Below are 22,275 nucleotides of genomic sequence, written 5' to 3'. Positions count from 1 at the left end.
GCTCTTCAGGTGAGACGGTGGTGTTTAATGCAGTTTCAATATAATTTGTTAATTTACATTTAACCCAGTCACATCCTATTTTTTTTGCCTATAAGCCTGAACATACCCCCACTGGAGACAGACATTCGGCTTTGTAAATGTAAATGTTGGCCTCTAATTGTGTCATTGGTCATATTTGGTGCTGGTCCCATATCAACACTGTGTGTGGCGGCCGGCTTGGGAGAGCACACACGGCGCAAAGATCATCTTTTAGCTAAACAGGGAAACACGAGCGTTGGTGTGTGTCGCTCTGTGCACCTCCCTCCACCTCTGCTCTTTGTTCAGCAGCACACAATTTGTCAGCATCCATGTGAGGTCCTTCATCATTTCCTGTATGGGGATAAACAGTGATATCACAGGCAGGAAACAAACCGTTGCGTGTTTGTCTCTTCTCTGGTGGCATTTAGCCACATACAATCACATGTTAAAGAAATCCCTGCTGGCTTGTTAAACGTGAGCACTGAGGGCAAACTTTTGGAGGCAGCTCCTTAACGAGGACAGCTATAAAAGCCCCCCGTGGTCCGCCAATGAACACACAAACCTGGCATCCACTTTAATTACTGATAAGTTGTGAGCCAGCGAAGGCAGCGGATTTCCCTCCCCCAGAGGCTCTAATCTGTTTAAAGCCGACTGCTGATCCTAACTGCCGAGTCGGAGGATTCAATGGCAGGTGCCACTGTGAAGTCCCAGAACAGACGCTATCAGTCTCTCATCCCAATCTCAACATCTCCCAGGGACTGAAATAAAAGTTGGCCTGTATGTGTCCAACTTTCTGGCACGTACGATTATGAGGAAATCTGCTCGATCACACATGGCGTGAGATCCAGAGAAGCTCCAAGAAGTAATTATAGCCAGGAACGGAGCTTATGTGTTCTGGGTCTCTTCAGTGTGGAGGCAGCGTGACACCTTCCACAGACTGTTGACATCAACTCTGTTTACGCACTGTTCACACGTGAAATAACGAGGTTGTGAAATGTGCCTCAACACACACACACACACACACACACACACACACACACACACACACACACACAACTACTGAATCAGGGATTTCCTCCACCTGACTGATCCTGCTGCATCATAATGTTGAATGGTGATCAATAATCGCTATTCCTCCATAATGAGCAGCACCGTTGACATCTGTGAGGACGTTCATGTGTTTGTTGTCTTTCCTCCAGATTTGTGTTTGCAGCTCTTGTTCAGTAGACAGGAACAACAGACTGAGGAGCCGCTTCGGATCTCTGGGAGTCCTGGAGTGCTCGAGGGACACAGTGGTGTTCTTCCACATCCTTCAGTCTACAGAGGGATCCATGCGTTTCCGTTCCTATTGTAAAATAAAACATTATGATTGGAGCACTGAGGTCTGTGGTGTGCTGCTGTCCAGCATCTGCATCCAGCCAAAGAGGCCAAAAACTACCAGTTTCATTCACCACATGGAACCAGATGTTGCAAAGCTTTCTCTGCAGCTGAGGTTTTCCAGGTCTCTCAGGTCTCCCTGCTCTTCAAGGTCTCCCTCCTCTTCCCTGCTCTTCAAGGTCTCCCTCCTCTCCCAGGTGACGATGACAAATAACCACAAATCCTGACTGACCCGTAATCAGACAACAGAACTCACACAGACCAACCATCAATCCATAAAATGTACTGTATTCTTTAATTGATTTGTACAGCTCCACCCATCATTCTCAACCCCACCCAATAAAGAAAAATTCAGTGAATACTTTTAATATATTTAGTCAGTTTACAGTTTCTGTACAAGATTGCTGTTTTCATGAAATTCACAACGAGGGCTGCAACATCATTTTCTTAGAGGAACCAAGAACAAGCATAAATGAGTTGGGGGGGGGGGGAAGCACACAGCTCATGGGGGGGCATGTACAGAAGCAGCGCAATTAGGATAAACTATGTACAATACAAACCATTCATACAAATTAGGCTAAGATATAGAATTAAATACATTACATTTGATATATTAAGTGACAATGAGCAAGCCCCCTCCCAAACAAACAACCCACCCATCCGTCAGGGACTCAGCCCAGACTGGACCAGCTGGGAGCTCACAGATGCAGCATCAGAACTGGTCCCAGCACACAAACACCTCCACGCCATCACACTTTCTCATCTTCAGCTGCCTTGCATGTCGTATAAAAACGTCTGAGGATCCAGGGTTTGAATTTCCTTTCAGGTTTTGAGGATTTAATGTTGTTTTTGCAGGATCAACTGCAGAGCGTAAAGAGCACAGCCGGCTCAAACAGTCCACGTGTGTCCAGAGTCACAGGGTTGAATCCAGAATGGAAAAGAAGAATAAAACAGTGGAGTGACCATGAAAACAAACAAAAAGGAAAGATTTAAAAAGTGATATCACCCTCAAAAAGGACCCACAAGCTCCAGCTATCTACACACGTTAAACAGGGTTAAAACATCGTTCAGGAGAAACAAGTCTAACTGACTAGAATCGTAGTAATCACTGGTCGCTTTGATCATTGTACAGTCATATTTTCACCTTTTTTAATATTTAAAGTAACTGCTCTCCCTGCAAAATTCTGAACATTAAAGTGGGAAACCAATCGGGGTGACGCTCTGGTACGGATATGTTTGACTACACATTGCTCTGGGATGGGTCGAAGCCCAGGATGTGCTCCGCTCATCCCACTCGTGCGCGTGAGTGTTCTGGCGCATCAGCCAGAGGGGAAGTAGGGGGTGTCGCTGTGGTAGTTGTAGTCCGGACACACTTTCTGCACTAGTTTGTAGTCGGTGCTGTAGAAGGAAATGAAGATGCAGATGACCTTGAAGGGTTTGGAGCAGAGCCAGGAGACGTGGCTCTGGGTCTGCTCCTGGTAGCACGTCTTGGATGGGTCGAAGTTGCAGAGCGTGTTCTTGGCGCCCTTCTCCACCTTCTCGTACTCTATACGGCAATTGAAGGACTTGGAGTCCTTGGCATCAATGACAGACTGCTGTGCCGCCACGTCAAACTCCACTATCTTGGTAGGGGGGACCAGGCTGACGGACACGTTGCCCTGGCCTGTTGAGTTGTGGCGAAAGTAGACACTGAATGTGCCATTGCCGTGATCCACAATCTTACCAGTGATTAGCAGGTTGAGTTTTACCGTCTTGATGTTGGAGTGGAAATCCCCCCAGCCGAACATCTTCTTGAACTTCCCTGTCTTGACCATGGGCCGCCGTTTAGCCCGTGGCCGTGAGTCCTGCAGGTCTGTGGAGTTCCTCAGCCACTCCCACAGGTCCTGCTCAGAGTAGGGCTCTGGAGTGTCGTAGCGAAGGTCCAAGGCAGTGCTGTTCTCTTTGCCATGCAGTGTCTGTAAGAGAAGCCTACTGATGGACATGTCCTTGCTGCTTTCTGTCCATATATGCTTTAGCATGGATTTGGGGCTCCCAGACTTCACAATATCAGACTTTGAGGCGTGAGCACTTGTAACCTGGGAAAGAGAGAGAAAAAAAAACAAGCATCCATCAGCTCAAGTTTGAAGGATTTGAGACTCTCAAGCCTTTGTAATCGTGGCGTTACCCAGCCAACACATCCCTGAGGGGCCCACATGGACCCTACCCGACTGACACGGGCTTCTTGAAAGAGCGCTTTCAAGTAGGTTGAGTTGGGGCCCAGGACCAGGACTAAAGACAGGCAGATAATCTAGACAGCAACATCCTGAGAGGACTGCATTCTCCGAGCTTTTACCCCCACAGTCCCAGTACAGAGCCCATGGAGGGAGCTACCGTCAAGCTATCTGGACCAACCCACCTGAGGCCTGCAAACACAAACCGAGCAGGGTCCCAAGTGGTTTTGTGCCTGGTGAAAGATGTCAAGTCTCTCTGGTCCTCTAACATCTGCTGATAGACTCTCATTTGAAACACCAGAAGATATGTTGGAGGAGCATCCGGCCACTGGAGGTCAGATCTAAACGATTTCTATCAGATTCCTGAGAGAAGCTCTGTGCTTGGCAGGCGTTCCAGGACGGCTGGAGAGCTTTAGGAGTCTGGGCAGCATGTGGACCCGGGTCGTACAGTTACAGCTCCATCTGGACTCTCATCTTTCCTGAATCTCCTCCAGTGTGTTGAACTTGACTCCTTTACAGTTTTCTTTTGATAAATGTGACTTTTGAGTGTCATGTTTGTTTGTTTGTTTGTTTTTCAACTTTGTGTTGGGACACGCTGTATCCCAGTATTAACCCAGTCAGCTCAGGTACTTATTAACTGGTTGTTGTAACAACCATGACCAACATGAACCGTCTTCGCCATAAAGAACTCCTGTGTGTGACCCTGGTTACACGGCCACAGGCCCACTTATCACCTCAGTCACCAACACCCAAAAATTCCAGAGAAAAATTTCTTTTGCATCAATAAACCTATGCTTTGTCCTGGATTGTTGTTGGTGATCATATTTCCCATCCAGGCTCCACAGATCATTCTGGTCCTCTGACACATAAAGCACCTTACAAGCTACAGAAAAACCAGTCAGATCTGCTGGTGCCCCATGACGACGGCGCTGCAGCAGCGGTGGGTCATGGACTTATACGCCTCATTTATGTGCTGATTAGAATTCATTCGTCTGAGTGAAATACGTGGCTCTCCATGCTGTGGACTTGTCATCAAGTGCCGGTTCCGCCCCTTAATCCCTGAGTGTTTGTTAACCCTGCAGGTGACTTGAAGATACCTGGGACACGCTGAACTTGTCCACACGGAACTCAGTCTCAGCCTCTATTGACTTGATTTATTCTTCTCCCTCATTTAGTTGAGCTCAGCTTGTTGGCTGAGTGTCAGAGCCGGTGCACGACAGAGTAATTACACCCCCGTTAGCTATGTAGCTCGTTTGAATCTGCAGGTCCTGAGCAGGAAAATATAAAAACAAAACAAGAATACAACCGTAGGAGGGGAATTCTAAAGGTTCGAAACAACAAGCCATTTGTTCTGTAAACAGAAATGTTGTGGTTGTTTCAAACTGACCTGCCAGCCCTCAGCATGTGACCACATCACATCTGAACTCAAAGCTAAAATAGCAAGTGTCAAAAAGTGCTGCTAGCTGAGTGTTTTCTACAGCTCCTCTCTTCGCCAATGAGAGGGAGGCTGAGTCTGTATGTCAGAGGTCAGAGTTCACCCAGCTGCTCTGCTGGGGTGGTGTAGTCTTTGTCCCTCCTCCCTGGAGAAAGTCCACTGCCATCGGTGCACATGGAGACCTCCAGAGAGAGAAGAGAGCAGCCGTCCCCATTTCGTCACCCAGCTGAGCACCATTCTAGATGACGACGCTTCGGTCGCCATTCAGACGCCTTCACTGGTATAAACTTTGATCCAGCATCTTCAGAGTCAGGGTTTGATATTGCAAATCATCTGCTAAATGGCGGATCCCAAAAATGTGCTTGTTTTCTTTCAAAAACTAACAGGAAATCAGTGGAAAGTTCCAGAAAAAGACAGTTTATGTAAATTTTAAAATACTAGAAAAATGATTCATGCCGATCAGCCAAAACATTAAAACCAGGGACAGGTTTTTACCGGCTACGATACAACAGGCCTGCAACTGATTTCTTACTGAATCTCTTTGAAAAGAGCTGATATGATTTTATTCTGGGTTTGACTGGCAGACGTGTCTTAAACATTTGCCACCCATTTATTGCTGATAAACCAGAATTACAGCCTCCAAAACCTCAGGATCTGACAGGCCTGTCAAACAGAGTCACTAAAACTGATGGCTGTCATGAGGGGTGATTCACCGCTGTTGTGTGTGGTGCAGGTTAAAAGATCACATCAACCATGCAGTATCTGAATGGACAACTGGGGTTCCCAGACCACACTTTGAGAACCCCTGCTATAAGAATAATTGCTACAGAATAAGAGACCGCATGCACATCTTTATGAGTGCCTTTGTGCTGCTTGCCTGAGTAGAAGAACCGGCCAGGAAAGCTGCACTGAGTTCTCATCCCAGGGCCCTGGAGAGGCTGGGGGCTGGCGAGGTCCTCCTCTCTCCTCTGACAAACAGAGGCAGTGTCCCCCAGGTGGGGTATGAGAGGCGGGGCTGCTCAGCAGGGAAAGACTGCTCTCTTACCTACGGACTGATCCTTTAACTGGTGATTGATGAGCCAGAGGTTTTAACTATGTAGCCGTGATGAGTGGAATTAGCCTGACGCAGGCGCGGTGGCGCTGTGGGACATTGATTTCCTGATGTCTACTGTACAATGTGACAGCCGATCTGTCTTGCTGAGGTTTTTGCATTTTTGCAGGTCTCCCTTACAATCAATACTTTGAAAATAAGGTTTCACTACCAATCACATGGGTCTTTGAACTGAATTTCCTCACACTCAGGCCAGGCTGAGGTTACGAGGGCGAGGGCTGCCCTCGTAACCTCAGGGGAGTGCCTTTTTAACCTGATTTTTAGAAATTCAGTGAAAGAAAATACTAATTTATGTGTTTCCATCTTCTACTGTTTTGCAAATAATGGGAGTAAGTTCATCAAGATGGGCCGTTGGTGGCACAAATATCCAGTCAGGTGTCATTTACCACAGCAGAAGAAGACGAAGCGGCGCAAGCAACGTAATGAGGGACATGAAAAAACATGACATCTAAGAAAATGCAACAAGTAGCATGCAATAGCAAAAATCACAAAGTAAAAAATATCACAAGAATCAGCTACAACTCTGGCGAAGTGCGCTAGGACATGTTCCGCTAACACACACGTTTCTGGTGTTTGCATCGTCCACCGCCGCCATTGCTCCTCTGATGCAGAGCGGCGTGTGTCGGTCGCATGATTTCTAAACTACATCCTAATTCATGAAATCTGTTTGCGCACCATTTGTTCTCATTTAGTCTTTGTTGGTGTAAACACTTTTGAGATATTTTGTGATTTTGTTTTAATTTCCATTGTTTTCATTCGGTGTTATGAGAATAAAGTGAAAATGTGCATTGGAAAAAAAAACAGGCTGATGGAAATCCCACTGTCCCAGTTTCAAAATGGAGCCGTGTGTGTGTGTGTGTGTGTGTGTGTGTGTGTGTGTGTGTGTGCGCACGCGCGTGCATGTGTGTGTGTCCCAGTGAGGACAACTCAGGGAATCACTGAGTCACAGGCCTCTTCTCATTTCATCTCCTCCACCTCCTGCCTGTGACCCACTAATCGATCTTAGCACGATGCTCTGAGGGACTCAAGTCCCAGAATATGTTGGGGGGCAGAGGAGAGAGGAGGCTTGCTGGAGGAGCTTAGCGCGAGCACCACTTCCAGGAAGACCCTTCAGAACTCATGACCAAACCAGAGGCATGACACACAACTGGAACACACCATGAATATTCGCCCGGTGGCATTTTACTGTTCGAACCCGGTCCAAAGCCCGGTCACAATAACATTACAGTCAGAAAGAGGACAGAAGTCTAATGGCCATACAGCAGGGCTGCCACAATATTACTTTCTAACTCACTACCAATACCCAGGAAATACTCCATACCACTTCAGATCCCACTGGTGGACTGGAGGACTTTTGTCAGACGTGCAGCTCCACCAAGTCGAGAGCCTTGAATACAAAACACTTCCAAACCGCACTTTTCCTTCAACCCAAACTGGCCACTGACACTCGGCAGCAACTAGGATTTAAGCAGCAATGATCTGATTGATAGTTCTGACAACCCCACCATGCAGTTACAAATGAAAACACAGGCAGAGCGACGTGTGAGGGGGAAAACAATACAGACTGAATAAACCAATCAGCCAAATAACAGCAGAATAAAACAGAAAATTCAGAGACAAAGTAACAATTTCTCCTGCAATAATCACGATTAAAGTGAAGTGATGGTTTGGGCCACTCAGGTCAGTAATCAGTAGTACTCAGTAGTACTCAGTAGTCGACTATACTACCTGGCAGCTGGACTCCCCTGTCAGTACTTTCTGAACCAAAGTTTCTGACTTGCAGGCTCTGACCTCAGTGACCTTTCACATGATGACTGTTTCTAGGTGTAGCAGGCTTCACCAGCAGCAATGCAGCTCCCTCAGAGCTCTGATGGCCTTCCTCCCTCTCACATTGTCCAGAAGTCGTGGCTCAACCGTTCGGGTTTTCCCTTGTGAACTGGGAATTCTTAGTGGCTGCTGCCGTGTTTCTCTTGATATCCACCTACCAACCAACCAACCAACACCAGATCCTCCTCCTGCCCTCAGCTCCACCCCCTGCCAGGACCCAGCTCTCTGATAAACCTCTCCGACGCTCATCTTGACCCATCCTGCCTGCTCAGAGAAGACTTACAAACTGGAACAAATCTGTAATGTTCATATCTCACATAAGTCCTTGTACCAATGAGGAGCCAAAAGGATGACATCAGGGCAGCATGGCTCAGAGGAAGAGTGGTCGTCTAGCAACCGAAGGGTCGCTGGTTCCATCCCCCACTTCCCCTGTGACCATGTCCAAGTGTCCTTGAGCAAGACACTGAACCCCTAATTGCTTCTGATGGCCCTGAGACGGACTGGTGACCCGGATGAACCCACCTCTCACCCAATGTCAGCTGGGATAGGCTCCACCCCCCACCCTCAACAGATAATTAATTCTTTTCACAATACGCAACCTCGAAAATTAAAACCAAATACTTGGTCAAACAGAGTGGTGGTGGGCGGGAACAAGCTGATGGACACATGCTGTCATGTTTGACTGGCACCTCTCTAAATCAAGGCTCGGGGGTGTGAACGGCTCGTCTCATTAAAGCCTGCTGATTCCTCATGTCTCCTCCATCTCAGATGGGCGGCACTACAACACGATAACGTGAGGGGAGGAGGCGAGGAAAGGAAACAAGGAAGTCAAAGAAAACCAACATGACGGTGACGGAAACTGGATCTTTGCCTGATGCTCACTTGGCTGCCAGGAGGACGCGAGGAGCGAGACCGAGGGTGTGAGGTGGCGGTTGAAGGAATACGAGTGCGTGAGAGTTGTACTGCTTGTTAGCGCCTCACAGATGACTTTGCAGAGAAGAAGAGATCGTGGTAGGCGGGACCAGTGATGGTGAGGATGAGTGTTGGGGTACTGCAGACCCGTCTCAGACAAGGTCTCCGTCTTGTCCTAGACTTGACCGCATGTTCACTCTTGTCTCTGTCTTGGAGCGATAACTGACTCCACACCTTAATTCACATGTAGAATTGGTGACCCGAACTGCTTCAGTGGCTCAGCTGGGCTTTTAGTCCTGGGTGTTTGAGTCAAAGGTTCTGTCTGAGGTTCTGGTTCCATGATCCATTGCTGGGACCTTCACATACACACACTGGGGCCTCGGCTCTTCCTCGGTCCGCCTGGACCAGACTGGAGACACTGGAGTCACAGCTCCTCACCATCTGGTAGCGTTGTTGCTAACATTAGCAGCTAGCATGAGCAGCAGCAGGTGCTTCCTGCTCCAGCTGCTCACATGATAGGAATGACTGTCACCACGTAGGCATCTGACACAAAAATATTGTGTACTGTGAATTACAATGTGGCTCACATAGTTCCTCTTTTGAGTAGTGACGGTTTTGATAGTATTCTTTGATCTTACATGATTTTGACTTGGTTCATTTACAAAAAGCAATTCTTTTGATTCCTCCGCATGCCACTTGATGGAGCTGGTGTCCCACTGATGGTAAACCAGCTCCATCAAGTGGTACTGTATGCGTAGTTAAAGTTAAAATAAACAGAAAATTTTAAAAAAGCCTTCTAAGGTCAAGTGGAGGAGACACTGAAAACACAGAGGAACTTTATGTGCTCTGAGATTGATGCTCTCAGAAAGAGATAAACTGAACCACATAATATTCAGCGGTGGAAGTCGTGAAATTAAAGAAATTAAAGCAAAATGAGCCGTTGCTGTAATATCTGTCTCAGCTGTGTTCACAAGCTGATACACCATAAGAAATAAAAGTTAAATAGGTTGACATGAAATAGGCTGCAAAAACATCCCACCAAAGCCCCAGACCAATGATCGTAACATGAGGGGCCAGGAGGACGCACAGGCAAGACGGAGCGGCGAGCGCACGCACGGTGTCCCTGAGAATCTACCTGTCAGCTGATGCTGCTCGGGACAGCGACTCCCTCTAATTCACTCTGGATTCTAGCACAGGTCGCCGTCGTCACTGCTCAGGAATGTCTTGACCTGGCAACCTCTGTATCGTCTCTGCTGTTCGGGCGCACGCTGCACATCAGTGTGACAAACACTCCTCTATTTTTTTGTCGTGAGACTGTAACTAAACAGAAATTAAGTGTTAAAGTGGCAGTCGCTGGGACAAGAGTAACATTAAACACTCACTCCATTCATCCAGAGGCTGATTATGTTTTACATTTGCTGAACATGAGGAAGCTCAGAAGTGAGGGAACAAAGAGGAGCTGATTGGGCGTAACAGAGCTGAAGAGGGTCTATCTATAGTCGGAGGGGTTAAACTGGGAGAGCCACTCAGCAATCACTCCCTATTCAGACAGGTGCATCGGCCTCCTCCTGCATCGAGGTCAAGGATTACATCAGGATGCATTTATGGTAATGTGCCTGCTTATAACAGCCAACTCAACGGAACCAACATGCAAACACTCGAGAAGCAGTTGAGCGTCAATGGTCCTCAGAGACCCCGGAGATTTAGTCACGCTGTCACCTCGAGAGACATCCTGACACCCAGCCTGCAGCCTGAAGAGAGGCTGGCACATCTGCCTCCCAGCCAGAGCCCAGCCAGAGCCCAGCCAGAGCATCATCCCTCCATCAGACCAGCAGCCTCCATCCAGCTTTGGACTGAACACAGTTCCCGTAACCCCATCTCATCTCAGGGGTGAATATATTAGAACGCTTCCCTATTTTCACACTCACAACTGCAGTGAAGTACTTAGTATTTGCAGTACTTATGAAATGTTTTGGATTGAAGGCGGGCTTGTTGATTCACCCCTAATACCTCACACACGAGACAGGAAGGTCATTCTGAAGGGTGAGACGTTCAGCATTCTTTTTCAGTCAAACAACAGGCTCGTCCTCGTTCCACTCGTCTTACTTATTCATTCTATCTTTGTCTTGGTGATGTCAGCAACCTGCCGCCTGTTTACATGGATTAAATATGACGGCGTACCGAATATCAACAGTCACTCTGCACAGTCGTCTGCAGGTGTACTGATCCACAATCAAACAGGTAGCAGGCACTGCATGTGTCCTCGTGGTCCAGTCCAGTGTGTGTGTGTGTGTGTGTGTGGGGGGGGGGGTCTATGCGCTGCACACAAACATGTTTATCTGTGCAGCTCTCAGACTCAGGCACCGTCCAGCAGGTTTCAGGCTGAGGGCCAGAAGGTTCCAGCTGCAGTGCGCTCACCTGAGGGAACGGTGCATCTGGTAAACATGGCTGGCGCCGCAGACATACCCGACTCCTCGCCAGACAGCCAGGTGCTTGCCTGCAGGCGAGGAAGTCTGATGGTCAGTGTCCATCGGCACTATCCAGGTAAACATGTCTTCACACACACTGCACAAGACTCTGCACTTCCACAGGCCCTGGTTGGTGTGGTAAACTTGTGGACTTAAGCTGCTGCAACTTAACTGGGTGTCAAGGTGGAGCAGACCCTCCCCCCCAGCTCAGTCCAAATGTCCTCTGGCTGCAGCTCCTTTTGTTGTTATATTCATTTCAGTAAATTCAGCCGTTGTACAAAATGTATCACCCAAAATGATGATGACGATGAAGGCGGTTCACCGGGATGGCAGTGGTCAGACATGTTCCTCTAGAGTTGAGGGGTCCATGGGGGAGTGTTGCACCAGTTGTTGTGGAGTTCAGGGACAGCGTCCACATCCGCAGTGTTGTCTAGTCATTTGTTGGGGGGCAGTTGCAGACATGATGGTGTTTCATGGGCAAACATGTTGGTCTGAGCGGCGCCAGATCGCTGCTGGCAGATGGAGCGTCCTCTCAACGCAGAGAGCTGGTCAGCTTCAAAGGCACGTGTTTAGACCTCATGAGAGGGATTTGATGATGATGCGGGATTGATTCTACTCCTGAAACACCAAGGCCGGGCTGCCCCTCCCAGGAGAGTGCTGCTGTCACATGCACTTGTGTTAGGAGTCAGCACCAGCCACGCTGCCCAGCGGTGAGGAAAACACCTCAGAACGCAGAACTGGACTATATGTACTAGAATACTGGAACATTTTCTATTCTCTCTCTTTATGCTACAGTTCCCTGTGAAGCAGCTCATGAAGGACTCAACTTGGGCTCCAGCATCTGTCTTTTTTGATAAAGCTCACAGTTAAGGCTGACTCAGGATAGCCCCGCCCCCTACCTGTCCTGCTACAAGGTGAAAGCCATTATTCTGTACACATCCATACCTCATAAATGAACGTTAGTAAGTTGTACCTAGTGCTCATGGTGCCTTCATCCCACATTGTCCTCAGACTCAGTACCCTAGTGACACATTAATGCTCATATTGTGCTGGAGTCTGTTGTGGTTGTCGGTAGATCTTATCATTGTCAGCTGTACTTTATTATTCTTGCTGCTAGTGTCCTTGTTTGTTGTCGTGCGTCTCCTCATCCCACTATCTCTCTATCTCTATCTCTCCCTCTTCCCTTGTCTGTTTGTCAATCTCTGGCTGTTTCTGTCTCTCTTTCCTTCCCTGCTCAACGTTTCTGCCTGTTAAAAGGACGTTAAACATGAGGCTCTCTGGAGGACTTGCGGTCTCTTGAAGCTACATGAGTTTACAGAGTGGAGCCCGGAGGGAACCGTTGCTGTGACTTGATGCTGAGCAAAAGACTGATTTGACTTTGTCCCATTGCTTTATTCTGTCTCTTTTGAACCAAAAATTATAATCTCTCTCTCTCTCACTCCCTCTCCGCCCTCCCCCCCCCCACACACACACACACATCTGGAACTGTTCACCTCAGCTATCCGCCAGCTGGTCTCTAGCAGTGTCCTGAGGATGTCTCAGCCGTTTCCAGTCACAGGTTGTTCCCGTGTCTCAGCGTGATGGAAGCTGTCCGATGACCAATCAGAGGAGCTCTGACTGACAGCTGTCACTCCCAACAACTCGAGCGCTCATTCGCTTAAGGAACAGGACTGCGCGCTGTACGTGAACATGCTGAGGACTGATAATGAAGATGCAAACTAGGGTAGTTCTGGCAGAGGAGAGGAAGGGGGTCCTCTGAGGTGAGTTGGTGTTCCATGGAGGAGCAGCACCCCTGTCACCCCAGGTTTGGTGCTTGGTCCTGGAGATCTGATGGGGGTGCGGTCACCCAGACCCGAGGGACGGTATTTGGTGCTGGAACCAGTGACAACTTAAAAATACAGAACTGCAGCTCTTGTTCTCCTTTATAGTCTCGGCTACACTGATTTATCCCTGAACTGTGATCTTATTGGAGGAAATCAGGGACGTTGTCATTTGTTCTTGTAATTACCTTGTCGCTTTCTGCAGAATACACAGGTATAATTGATGTGTCTCTTTTACTGCCAAGAGCTGCAGAATGGAACAATAAATCAAACCTCAACACTTGCATTGCAGGCTGTCTGATTTTGTTGGTGTCGCTAATTTGCACCTCGGTGAAGCGGCGAAGAATTCAAGAATTCAGCCATACGCTGATGTGAAGATCAACGACAGAACCCCCCAGAACACAGTTGGGTTCTAGTTTCAGGCTTCAGCTCCAAGAGAACAAGCAGCAACACCCCATTTACTTCTCCACTGCTGAAAAAGACAAAAGATGTGAGACGAGCTGCAGATTCCCTGAGCGCTTTGGATGTTTCCGATCAGGTCAGAGCTGCAACCAAACGCAGGCCAAGAAAGAAGGTGCCTGATAAAGGCCCACTGAAAGCGCCAGCGAATGGAAACAAACCAGGAGGACCAGGAACACCTGAGGACTGTGGCAGACCTGCACCCCCACCCCCACACCCACCCGGCTGGCTGCCTTCTTTCAGAAGAGACAGCCATACCCGCTCTCCATCCGCTTTACAAGTAGAGTCATTCCTTTAGAGACCTCTGCCCACTGCAACGACTGAATTCAGTAATCAACATTCCAAGCCTCCAACAGAAGGGCCAGAGAACACAGCTGGGCTCTGAGGACGGTGCAAAATGGACCAAAGTTCTATTTCCTGTCTAAGATTTGTTGCACAGTTGCACAGGTATTACCCATAAACCTGTGCAGCAGCTGCCTGAGCATCTGGAGGTCATAAACAAAGATCTCTCATTCTTGTGCATCCGTCGCCATGACACTGATTGTGGTGTTTGAAGATACTGCCAGGAGTCGCCTCAGTGTGTCATTTATGTCACTTCCTGTCCAGTGAACACTCATCAGCAGTTTTAAGGGGCCCCAGAGACAAGGGTGCTGCTCTTACTGTTGATGCGCTGATTCTTTGGAACAAGAAACATTTCAGCAGTAATTACCCAGTGATGTTTGCGTTTACAGAGCTCGCCGCCATTTGTGAGGCTCTAGTTAGAGTGGCTGGTTAGGTGTCGGTGGGTCAGCCAGGCGTGACATGAGCATGACACAAAACGGAACATACTACTCATCGTAGTCAGCCAGCAGACCGTGTTAGTTGTGTTACGTGGCAGCATGAAATGTTACTTTTGGTTGTTGTTGTTGTTTTTTTTGTCATCACACAAAAACGCCGTCCTCCTGTCATCCACAATGACAGAGAGTCCGCAGGACAAAATAGAGCCGGTCCACCTGACGTCATGAACGCTGTTTGTCACATGATCTCGATCTGTCCCCTCTTCATGGTGCAACACTGAGTCAGCAATGATGTCATGCTGCAGCTCCATCGTACCCGCACCTGCTGGTTCAGTCAATGACTTTGGGACGTGAGCATGCTGGGATACCTATCCAACCAGGAAACGCCAAAGTGAACCGCCCACTGCGTCCTCCCACCGGTGAAGCGTTGGTGGGGCGGGACAGGACGCTCCAGCCTGTGACGGCTGTGTGGCTTTTCTTTCAAACCTCAACATGAAAACCATCCGTCCTCCATTGGAGGAGAAGGAGAAAATACAAGCTTGCGTGTGACTGTTGTGACACTCAGCATCCCGCGGTGAGCAGGCCGGAGGGTTGAGTCGGTCACGTGGAGGGTGAGGAGCCCTCGTTATGATAGCTAGCATCAAAGCAGTTCCATACTTTGATCAATAATAAAATAAAATCTCAAAGTTCATGTGATTTACTGTCACAAGAATAAACCCCGCCCACTTCATGTCTGCTGTCACAATACAACTTCTGATCATTTTGTTGGTGAACACATATTGACTCTGAACTGGGGATGAGCTGGATACTGGGATGGAACCAGTAGCATGACCAGCTCATCGTCATGCAGACACAACTTCACTGTTCAGGGTTTATTCCTCCATCAGCCTGCTTCTGTGTGGGAACAAACATGCCGAGAGCAGCAGGTCAACTGATCTATCCCAAAAAACTTACACTTTCATGTCAAGCCACACCCACTACTGCTTTAAGCCCCGCCCCTCCGAGTACATAGAACAGTACATATCATTTTTGCTTTTACACAGACACATATAATGGTGAACTCATTCATCATGATAGTGTGTGTGTGTTTGTGTGTGTGTGTGTGTGTGTGTGTGTGTGTGTGTGTGTGTGTGTGTGTGTGTGTGTGTGTGTGTGTGTGTGTGTGAGCCCCACAGCGTGACCTACACACACTGCACTGGTTTGTGTAACCAGTTATGCAGGGTTCTGTTCTATGACATGTTTTCTGCTCTGCTACGGTGAGCAGCACATCCAGACACAGCCAAAGTGAGCTTAGCAGGCCTCTCGCCATGAGTCAGACGCAGACAAAACATTGTGTCCTCGAAAAATTGTATGTTTATCTTTCAAATTCCTGAGGAAGATCAAAGCACCTCCATTTGCCCCAAAAATTCTTTGGTCAGAGTTCCACTCCTCCACCAGCTTCATTCAGACAGCACCACCACAATCACCAGCAGCCCCCTTCCCATCATCATCAACCCCATCACCATCACCACCAAAACCATCACCACCATCACCATCACCCCCATCACCACTAAAACCATCACCATCATCACCGCCATCACCATCACCATCACCCCCATCACCATCACCACCAAAACCATCACCACCATCACCCCCATCACCACTAAAACCATCACCATCATCACCCCATCACCATCACCACTATCACCATCACCCCCATCACCACTAAAACCATCACCATCACCACCAAAACCATCACCATCACCCCCATCGTCGCAGTGACAGCACTATCAACGCCATCACCATCAACGCCATCACCATCAACACCATCATCATTACTATCAGCATTACCATCATCACGACCACTACCACTACCATAACTACCACCATCAACACCATCACCACCATCATCACATCGATACCACCATCAACAATAGAGTTGGGTTAAAAATGTCTATGTACTGATATTTTATCGATATACATTTGCAGGAAAGATTATCGATACATAAATCCCAGTATCGATCTTTTAAAATGCATTAGATTTTACCCGTTTATTTTCTTGTTTTTGTTTGCCCCTTTAGTCTCGCGTTATTTAGTGCGTAGTGCAACGTTACTGCAGTCAGATGATCAGATCTCGCGAGATCCAGGCCATGTGCCTCCGATCAGAGAACAGCAAGATGGCAGAAGCGCAACTTTAAACTCCGGCAAATTTAAGAGCCGATGTCTGGCAGCACTTCGGCTTTAAGAAGCAAGAAAACTGCGCTCAACTTGACAAAAATAATGCTGTGCGCAAAATGTGCAAAGTAGAAGTTAAGTACAACGGAAATACAACTCATCTCTGGAGCCATGTGACAAGGCATCACCCAGAGTACACTCGGCAACCAGGAAACTACAAGTCACTGCAACAACCCTTGCTGGAGAAAGCGTTTGGGACCAAGTTTCAAGCCACGCCTCCACGTGCAGAGAACATCACTTCGGCTCTGGCAATTTTGATCTGCAAGGACCTCAGACCATCCTGTGTGGTAGAAAATGTAGGCTTCAGACCCCTCGTCCAGACACTGGAACCACGCTATGTGCTACTGACACGGAAACAACGGAGTCAAGTCACAATCTCAAAGATGTACAGAGAAGTTCAAAACAATGTCGCAACTGCAATGAAATCGGCAGAGAGAGTTGCCATCGCTGGTGACAGCTGGACAAGCAGAGCTACGATTCCTATTTGACCATCACCTCTCAGTACACTGACAGTAGCTGGTCCCTCATGTCCCACATTGACAAACGCAGGCGATTGAAGCTCGCCACACCGCGAGTCATCCTGCTGAGCTGCTGACGGTTTGTGGAAGTCTAAGTTGCCCTTTTGTTTTGAACGACGGTCAAATATTTAAATAAAAAGTGCATGATGTTGTATAACTATTGTTTAATGGTCAGTTCTCAATGTAAATATTAATATTTAATGATGCAGCAGGGTAGAGGGTTACTTTTACAATTGAATTTACAGCATCAGTCCTTTGAGAATCTCTTCCATTACCAAAGCAAAATTGGTATTGTAACTAAAATATCGTATCGTATATTGGATCGAATCGTATTGGAAATCGTATCGACTTGGGACCTCGTGTATCGGAATCGGAATCGTATCGTATCGGGAGGTCAGTGGTGGTACCCAGCTCTAATCAACAACACCACAAACATCACGCCCACCACCACCACAACCACCATCTCCACATTGCCACCACCATCATTGCCACCACCATCATCCACAAATCACCACCACTATTATCATCAGCACCCCCACCATTACTAACACGATCACCATCATCAACACCACCATCAACACCATCATCACCACCATCCTCACCACCAACACCACAACCATCAACATCATCTCCACATTGTCATCACCACCATTATCACCTCTATCGCCACCACCATCAACACCATCATCACCTTCATGGTCACATATCCCACCATCATAAACACCTTCACCATTATTATCATCACCATCACCACCACCACCACCAATACTTTTACCACCACCACTACCATTATCCCCACTACTATCACCACCACCATCACCATGTTCATCACATCAACACCACCAACAATATTCCCACAACCACATCACCATTACCATTGCCATCACCACCACCACCATAACACCACCACATCACCATTCCCATCACCATTACCACTACCACAATCCCCATCACCACCATCACCACCAGGACCATTTCAACCCCCACAGCCACCATCGGCATGATCACTATCGTCACATTGACACCACCATCAACTCCATTACCATCACCATTAACATTACCATTTCTATCACCACCACCATCACCACAAATAATTCCATCACCACCATCACCACTATCACCATCAACACCACCATAACCACCATCATCACCACTACCACAACCACTACCACCATCACCATCATCATCATCACACCACCAAGTTGTCTGTCAGGTCCCTGATGAGCTCAGATGTTGTTTCCAGACATCACCAACAGATCAATGAGACACAAACTTGGGCAGACATGATTTTCCTGGTTTGTGACGCTTTGAGGACACTCCAGAATGAGACACGTCTGCAGAGGCAGATTTCAAACTACCTCTAAAGGGGCCTCGGCCATTTTTGTACAACATGGGATTTCTTGAGGTTTCAGGCTGTTCAATCCATGTAAAAACAATCTCCAAAGACTAAAAAGAGAATCTGGCTGGGAGTCTGACGGGCAGAATAAAACTTCGATGAATTCTTATTCAGCCCGTCCACCAAGGCTAATGAATATCGGCCTGTAGATTTTCAATAATCCTACTGACAGATGGACGACCAAAGAAAGCAACAGACGAAGGTGAAATACAACATTCAGAGCAAAGGTAATGAGAGTGATCCTTAGGGTTCATTTACTGAGGAACCAAAAGCTGTGATTCGTTTCCAGCGACAGGAGAGATTCCTTAAACAGTGTTGGTGTCATATGTGAAGCCTCGGTGTGACCGCCACAGTCCCTGGACTTCTCTAGAACTGTTTTAGTGCCAACTTTTCACCATCATCATCATCACCATCATCATCGTGGAATTCCTGAGAACATCCACGATGATTCTGTCAGTGTCCAGTAAAACTCTGGTTGATGCAACGAGGTAACGCCTTGTCTTTGACGCCAATTTGTCTGCTAGTTTTAAGTTGCCTGAATTTGCTGTTTATTTCCACTTGGTTCCAATTGGTACGACCCGGCTACCTGCAGCCCTCACCACAAAACCAGCACCGTGTGAAGTCTCCCATATCCGCAGTCCTACTTCAATAGAAATCCCTGCTCCTCTAGTCTCGGACTTTACCAGCAAAGTTGGGAGGCTTGCTGGTGAAACTCAGTGGCTAATACATCCCGAGGTACCATAAATCAAAGCAGGCTTTATTTGTCAGAGCGCAGATGGCCCGAATACACACCTCACCTAAATGAAGACCTGAGGAGGGGAGCTAAATGGGGAAAGTGTTTGGAGAGGAAAAGGGGCACCTGTTCGCCTGTCATACGGCGGCTCTTCTGATCAGCTGCTCGGAGCTTCCCCCTGAGCTGTTTCAATGCTGAATTAATAATGGCAAACAAAGCCAAAGCCTCCTCACAGCCCCTCTGTGAGTTCATTCTCTCTCCACTTTGGTCCCTCTCAACTAATCTTCAGTGTCACACTTAATGAGATTTTCAGTTTGTAAAGTAAATGGAGCAATAACTCCCCCAGCACACGCTGCCGCCGCCATTCCCACCGTCACCTCAAATGCTTTTAAGCAACCACCTCTGCACCTTCTGTCTATTCCTCCTCTCTGTAAAGGGTGCATAATGAAGGATTATTACTTCTACAAATCGCATTAAATTATTTACTGTGCAAATATGACGCTGAAAGTACTGAGTTTAATGTGCTTCATTTTTAATGAGTCAATTCTACATCTTCTCCAGGAGAATAACAAACTATGACTCATCACCAGATAAATATTCATCTCCATGTTTAACGTACTAAATGAAATTAACAGTAAATGACGCTGCCATCAGCGAAAGCTGTTTGAGCTCATGTGAGAAGTGTGATGGAGGCAGACACAGCACATGAACATGTAGACTTGTCTGACCCCTCAGTCTGCTCTCCAAGTGTTGACCCTGCAGAGCTGCAGAGCTGCAGGGCTGCACGTTGTCGCTCGGGCTCTCTCTGGTGAACTCTGGTGGTTGTAGCCAACAATGCATGGAACTCCTGTCTGTTTCCCTGAACACAGAGCCAGACCGGGTCATCGCGCTGCGCCCCTGTGATTATGTATCGAGAGCGTCCATTAATATCAAGAGAAGCTGCTCCCCTGACGGCTGTAGAACTCTCCATCTCTCCCTTCATGAGCCGTTGATGGCAGCTGTGGCTCAGCAGCTGAGCAGGTTTTCCAGTGATAGGGATGATGGTTCGAGTCGGTCTGGCTGAAGTGTCCTTGACCAAAACACTGACGAACTTCCTGATCATGTTATAAGATGTTCCTGGCTAAAAGTGCATAGAGCTGCCAACAGTTGATTGCAAGTGAAGGCATCATGTTTGCAGCCACATGAAACAAATCAATCGTATCATTGATCGTGCATTTCCAAGGATCAATATCGTGAAGCTGGTAACTGCTCTATATTGTGGAGACTGTCCTGCATGCATGCGCAGCTGGCGGCTGGTGATGGTTCAGTCACACCGTCACACCAGCCCTCACCCTCTCACCATGACACCATTATGAGGCTCCACTCCAGCAGCCACGCTCTTTGTGCTTTAATTCAATCTGCAGCAGACTAAGGGTGCGGCTGAATGCTCCTTTTTGCTTCGGAAGGTTCCTGACTGAGTGTAATGAGGCGGACGGATCTCCGTGGCAGCCATGATAAGAGCTGTTTGAATTCTCTAAATGCTAAGAAGGTGCTTCATTGCTTCCTTTCTTATCTCCTCCAGCATAGATACACTGGACCAGCCTTTACGCAAAGAGATAATGCCATCCCACAATTCCTTGTGGCAGCCACATTTTAAGTGAGTTAGAACTGTGGAATAGAGCACCGTGGTATCTTTCTCCTGTTGACATATAATATCATTTTTTCTACACTTTCTCTACTGGGGTCGCAGAGAAAGCACAACCATTCCTCCAGAGTATTCTATATCAAGCAAGGACCGTCAGTGTCTCTTCACCACACACACACACACACACACACACACACGCACACACACACACTCACACTCAGAATAATAACAACTTGATCACTTTAGTCGCCTTCTTTCTGCTCTTTTATTTAATTTCATTAGTCAGTCTGGCGTCCTCGGCGGTCCAGGTCCCACATACTCCTCTACTCCTGACCCTAAGAAAAAGTGTGTGTGTCTGTGGGGGGGGGGGGGTCAGCATCCAGATCCAGCATCATCGATTAGATGATTGATTTAAAAAGGGAAAAAATCAACACATTTTAATCTTTTGAATCTTTCTATTTGTTGTTTCCGCTGTTGTGAGGAGTTTGACCCGGAGGACCATGGCACTGTGCAGCGAGAGAGAAAAGACTGAGTCACATGATCGACACGGTCAATGCCGGCGAGGGTTCTCCTCAGGATTGAGAGTGTTAAAAACACCCAGTTTCTCCAACATCCTGCTGATCACACACACGTGACCTGAATGTTGGTCATGTGACTGCTGCTCTTAGTCCGGATGATTAATTGCTTCTTAAGCCTAAATGAGACGTATTTGATTTGTACCTTCGTGTTCCCACATGTTCCACATGATTCAATTCATCCAAGCCCAGTTGGAAAAGTGAGAGCGACACCAGCACTCGCAGATTTCTGTCAGATTCACTCAGGTTCCTGGGAACGATGCCCAGCTGGTAGCACTGGTGGAGACACATGTTCTCCTCTCAGAGACCCGGGGGGCTGTGAGGACGGGGGTGAGCAGCAGTTCGGCCCCTGGAGCACAGCCACATGTCATTACTATGCAAAATTGTTGCCTGAAATCAAATTAAACCCATAATCCAATAAGCCACCGTTTCAGCTCACAGTGACCCGAAGGACTCGGCGTGAAACCTCTGACAGGCTGCAATCAATATGATAGGAGAGCCGCAGGCGCCGGACCTCAGCGGAGACAACGCCGTGCAGTTAGAGGGTCACTGACGCGCTTTGTATCGGCTGCCTGTAATTGCATTTCAGAAATGCTTTTTAGTTTCCTCCTGTCTATCATTGATTTTCAGGTCATGGGGTGACATTAAAGAGGAAGAGGAAGTGAGGGGGGGCACGCACATGTTCATGCACATTCATCTACACCGTCAGTGGCTGCAGCAATAAAACATAAAGCCAGGAGACTGAGATGACGACAGGGCTGCCTGTTTTCTCCAGGAAGGTTTCTACTGAGTATCACCATGA

At 47.7% G+C, this 22,275-nt stretch overlaps 1 protein-coding gene across 1 annotated transcript in view; it reads right to left on the bottom strand.

The window, feature by feature from the left end:
• Positions 1-1,712: 1,712 nt before the first annotated feature.
• Positions 1,713-22,275, bottom strand: part of nxph1 (neurexophilin 1) — a 46,946-nt gene continuing 26,383 nt past the window's right edge. The window contains exon 2 of the mRNA XM_086192869.1: positions 1,713-3,470. Within this exon, the coding sequence (XP_086048995.1) occupies positions 2,715-3,470 (756 nt within the window). The 3' untranslated portion in view covers positions 1,713-2,714. The remainder of the gene's footprint in view (positions 3,471-22,275) is intronic.

This window comes from Aulostomus chinensis, chromosome 22 (assembly GCF_037954235.1).
Source record: "Aulostomus chinensis isolate RoL2024-O1b breed Wild chromosome 22, RoL_Achi_v1.0, whole genome shotgun sequence".
NCBI classification, from domain to species: domain Eukaryota; kingdom Metazoa; phylum Chordata; class Actinopteri; order Syngnathiformes; family Aulostomidae; genus Aulostomus; species Aulostomus chinensis.
Note: the sequence above shows the minus strand (reverse complement) of the source record. Positions and strands in the feature narration are given on the sequence as shown.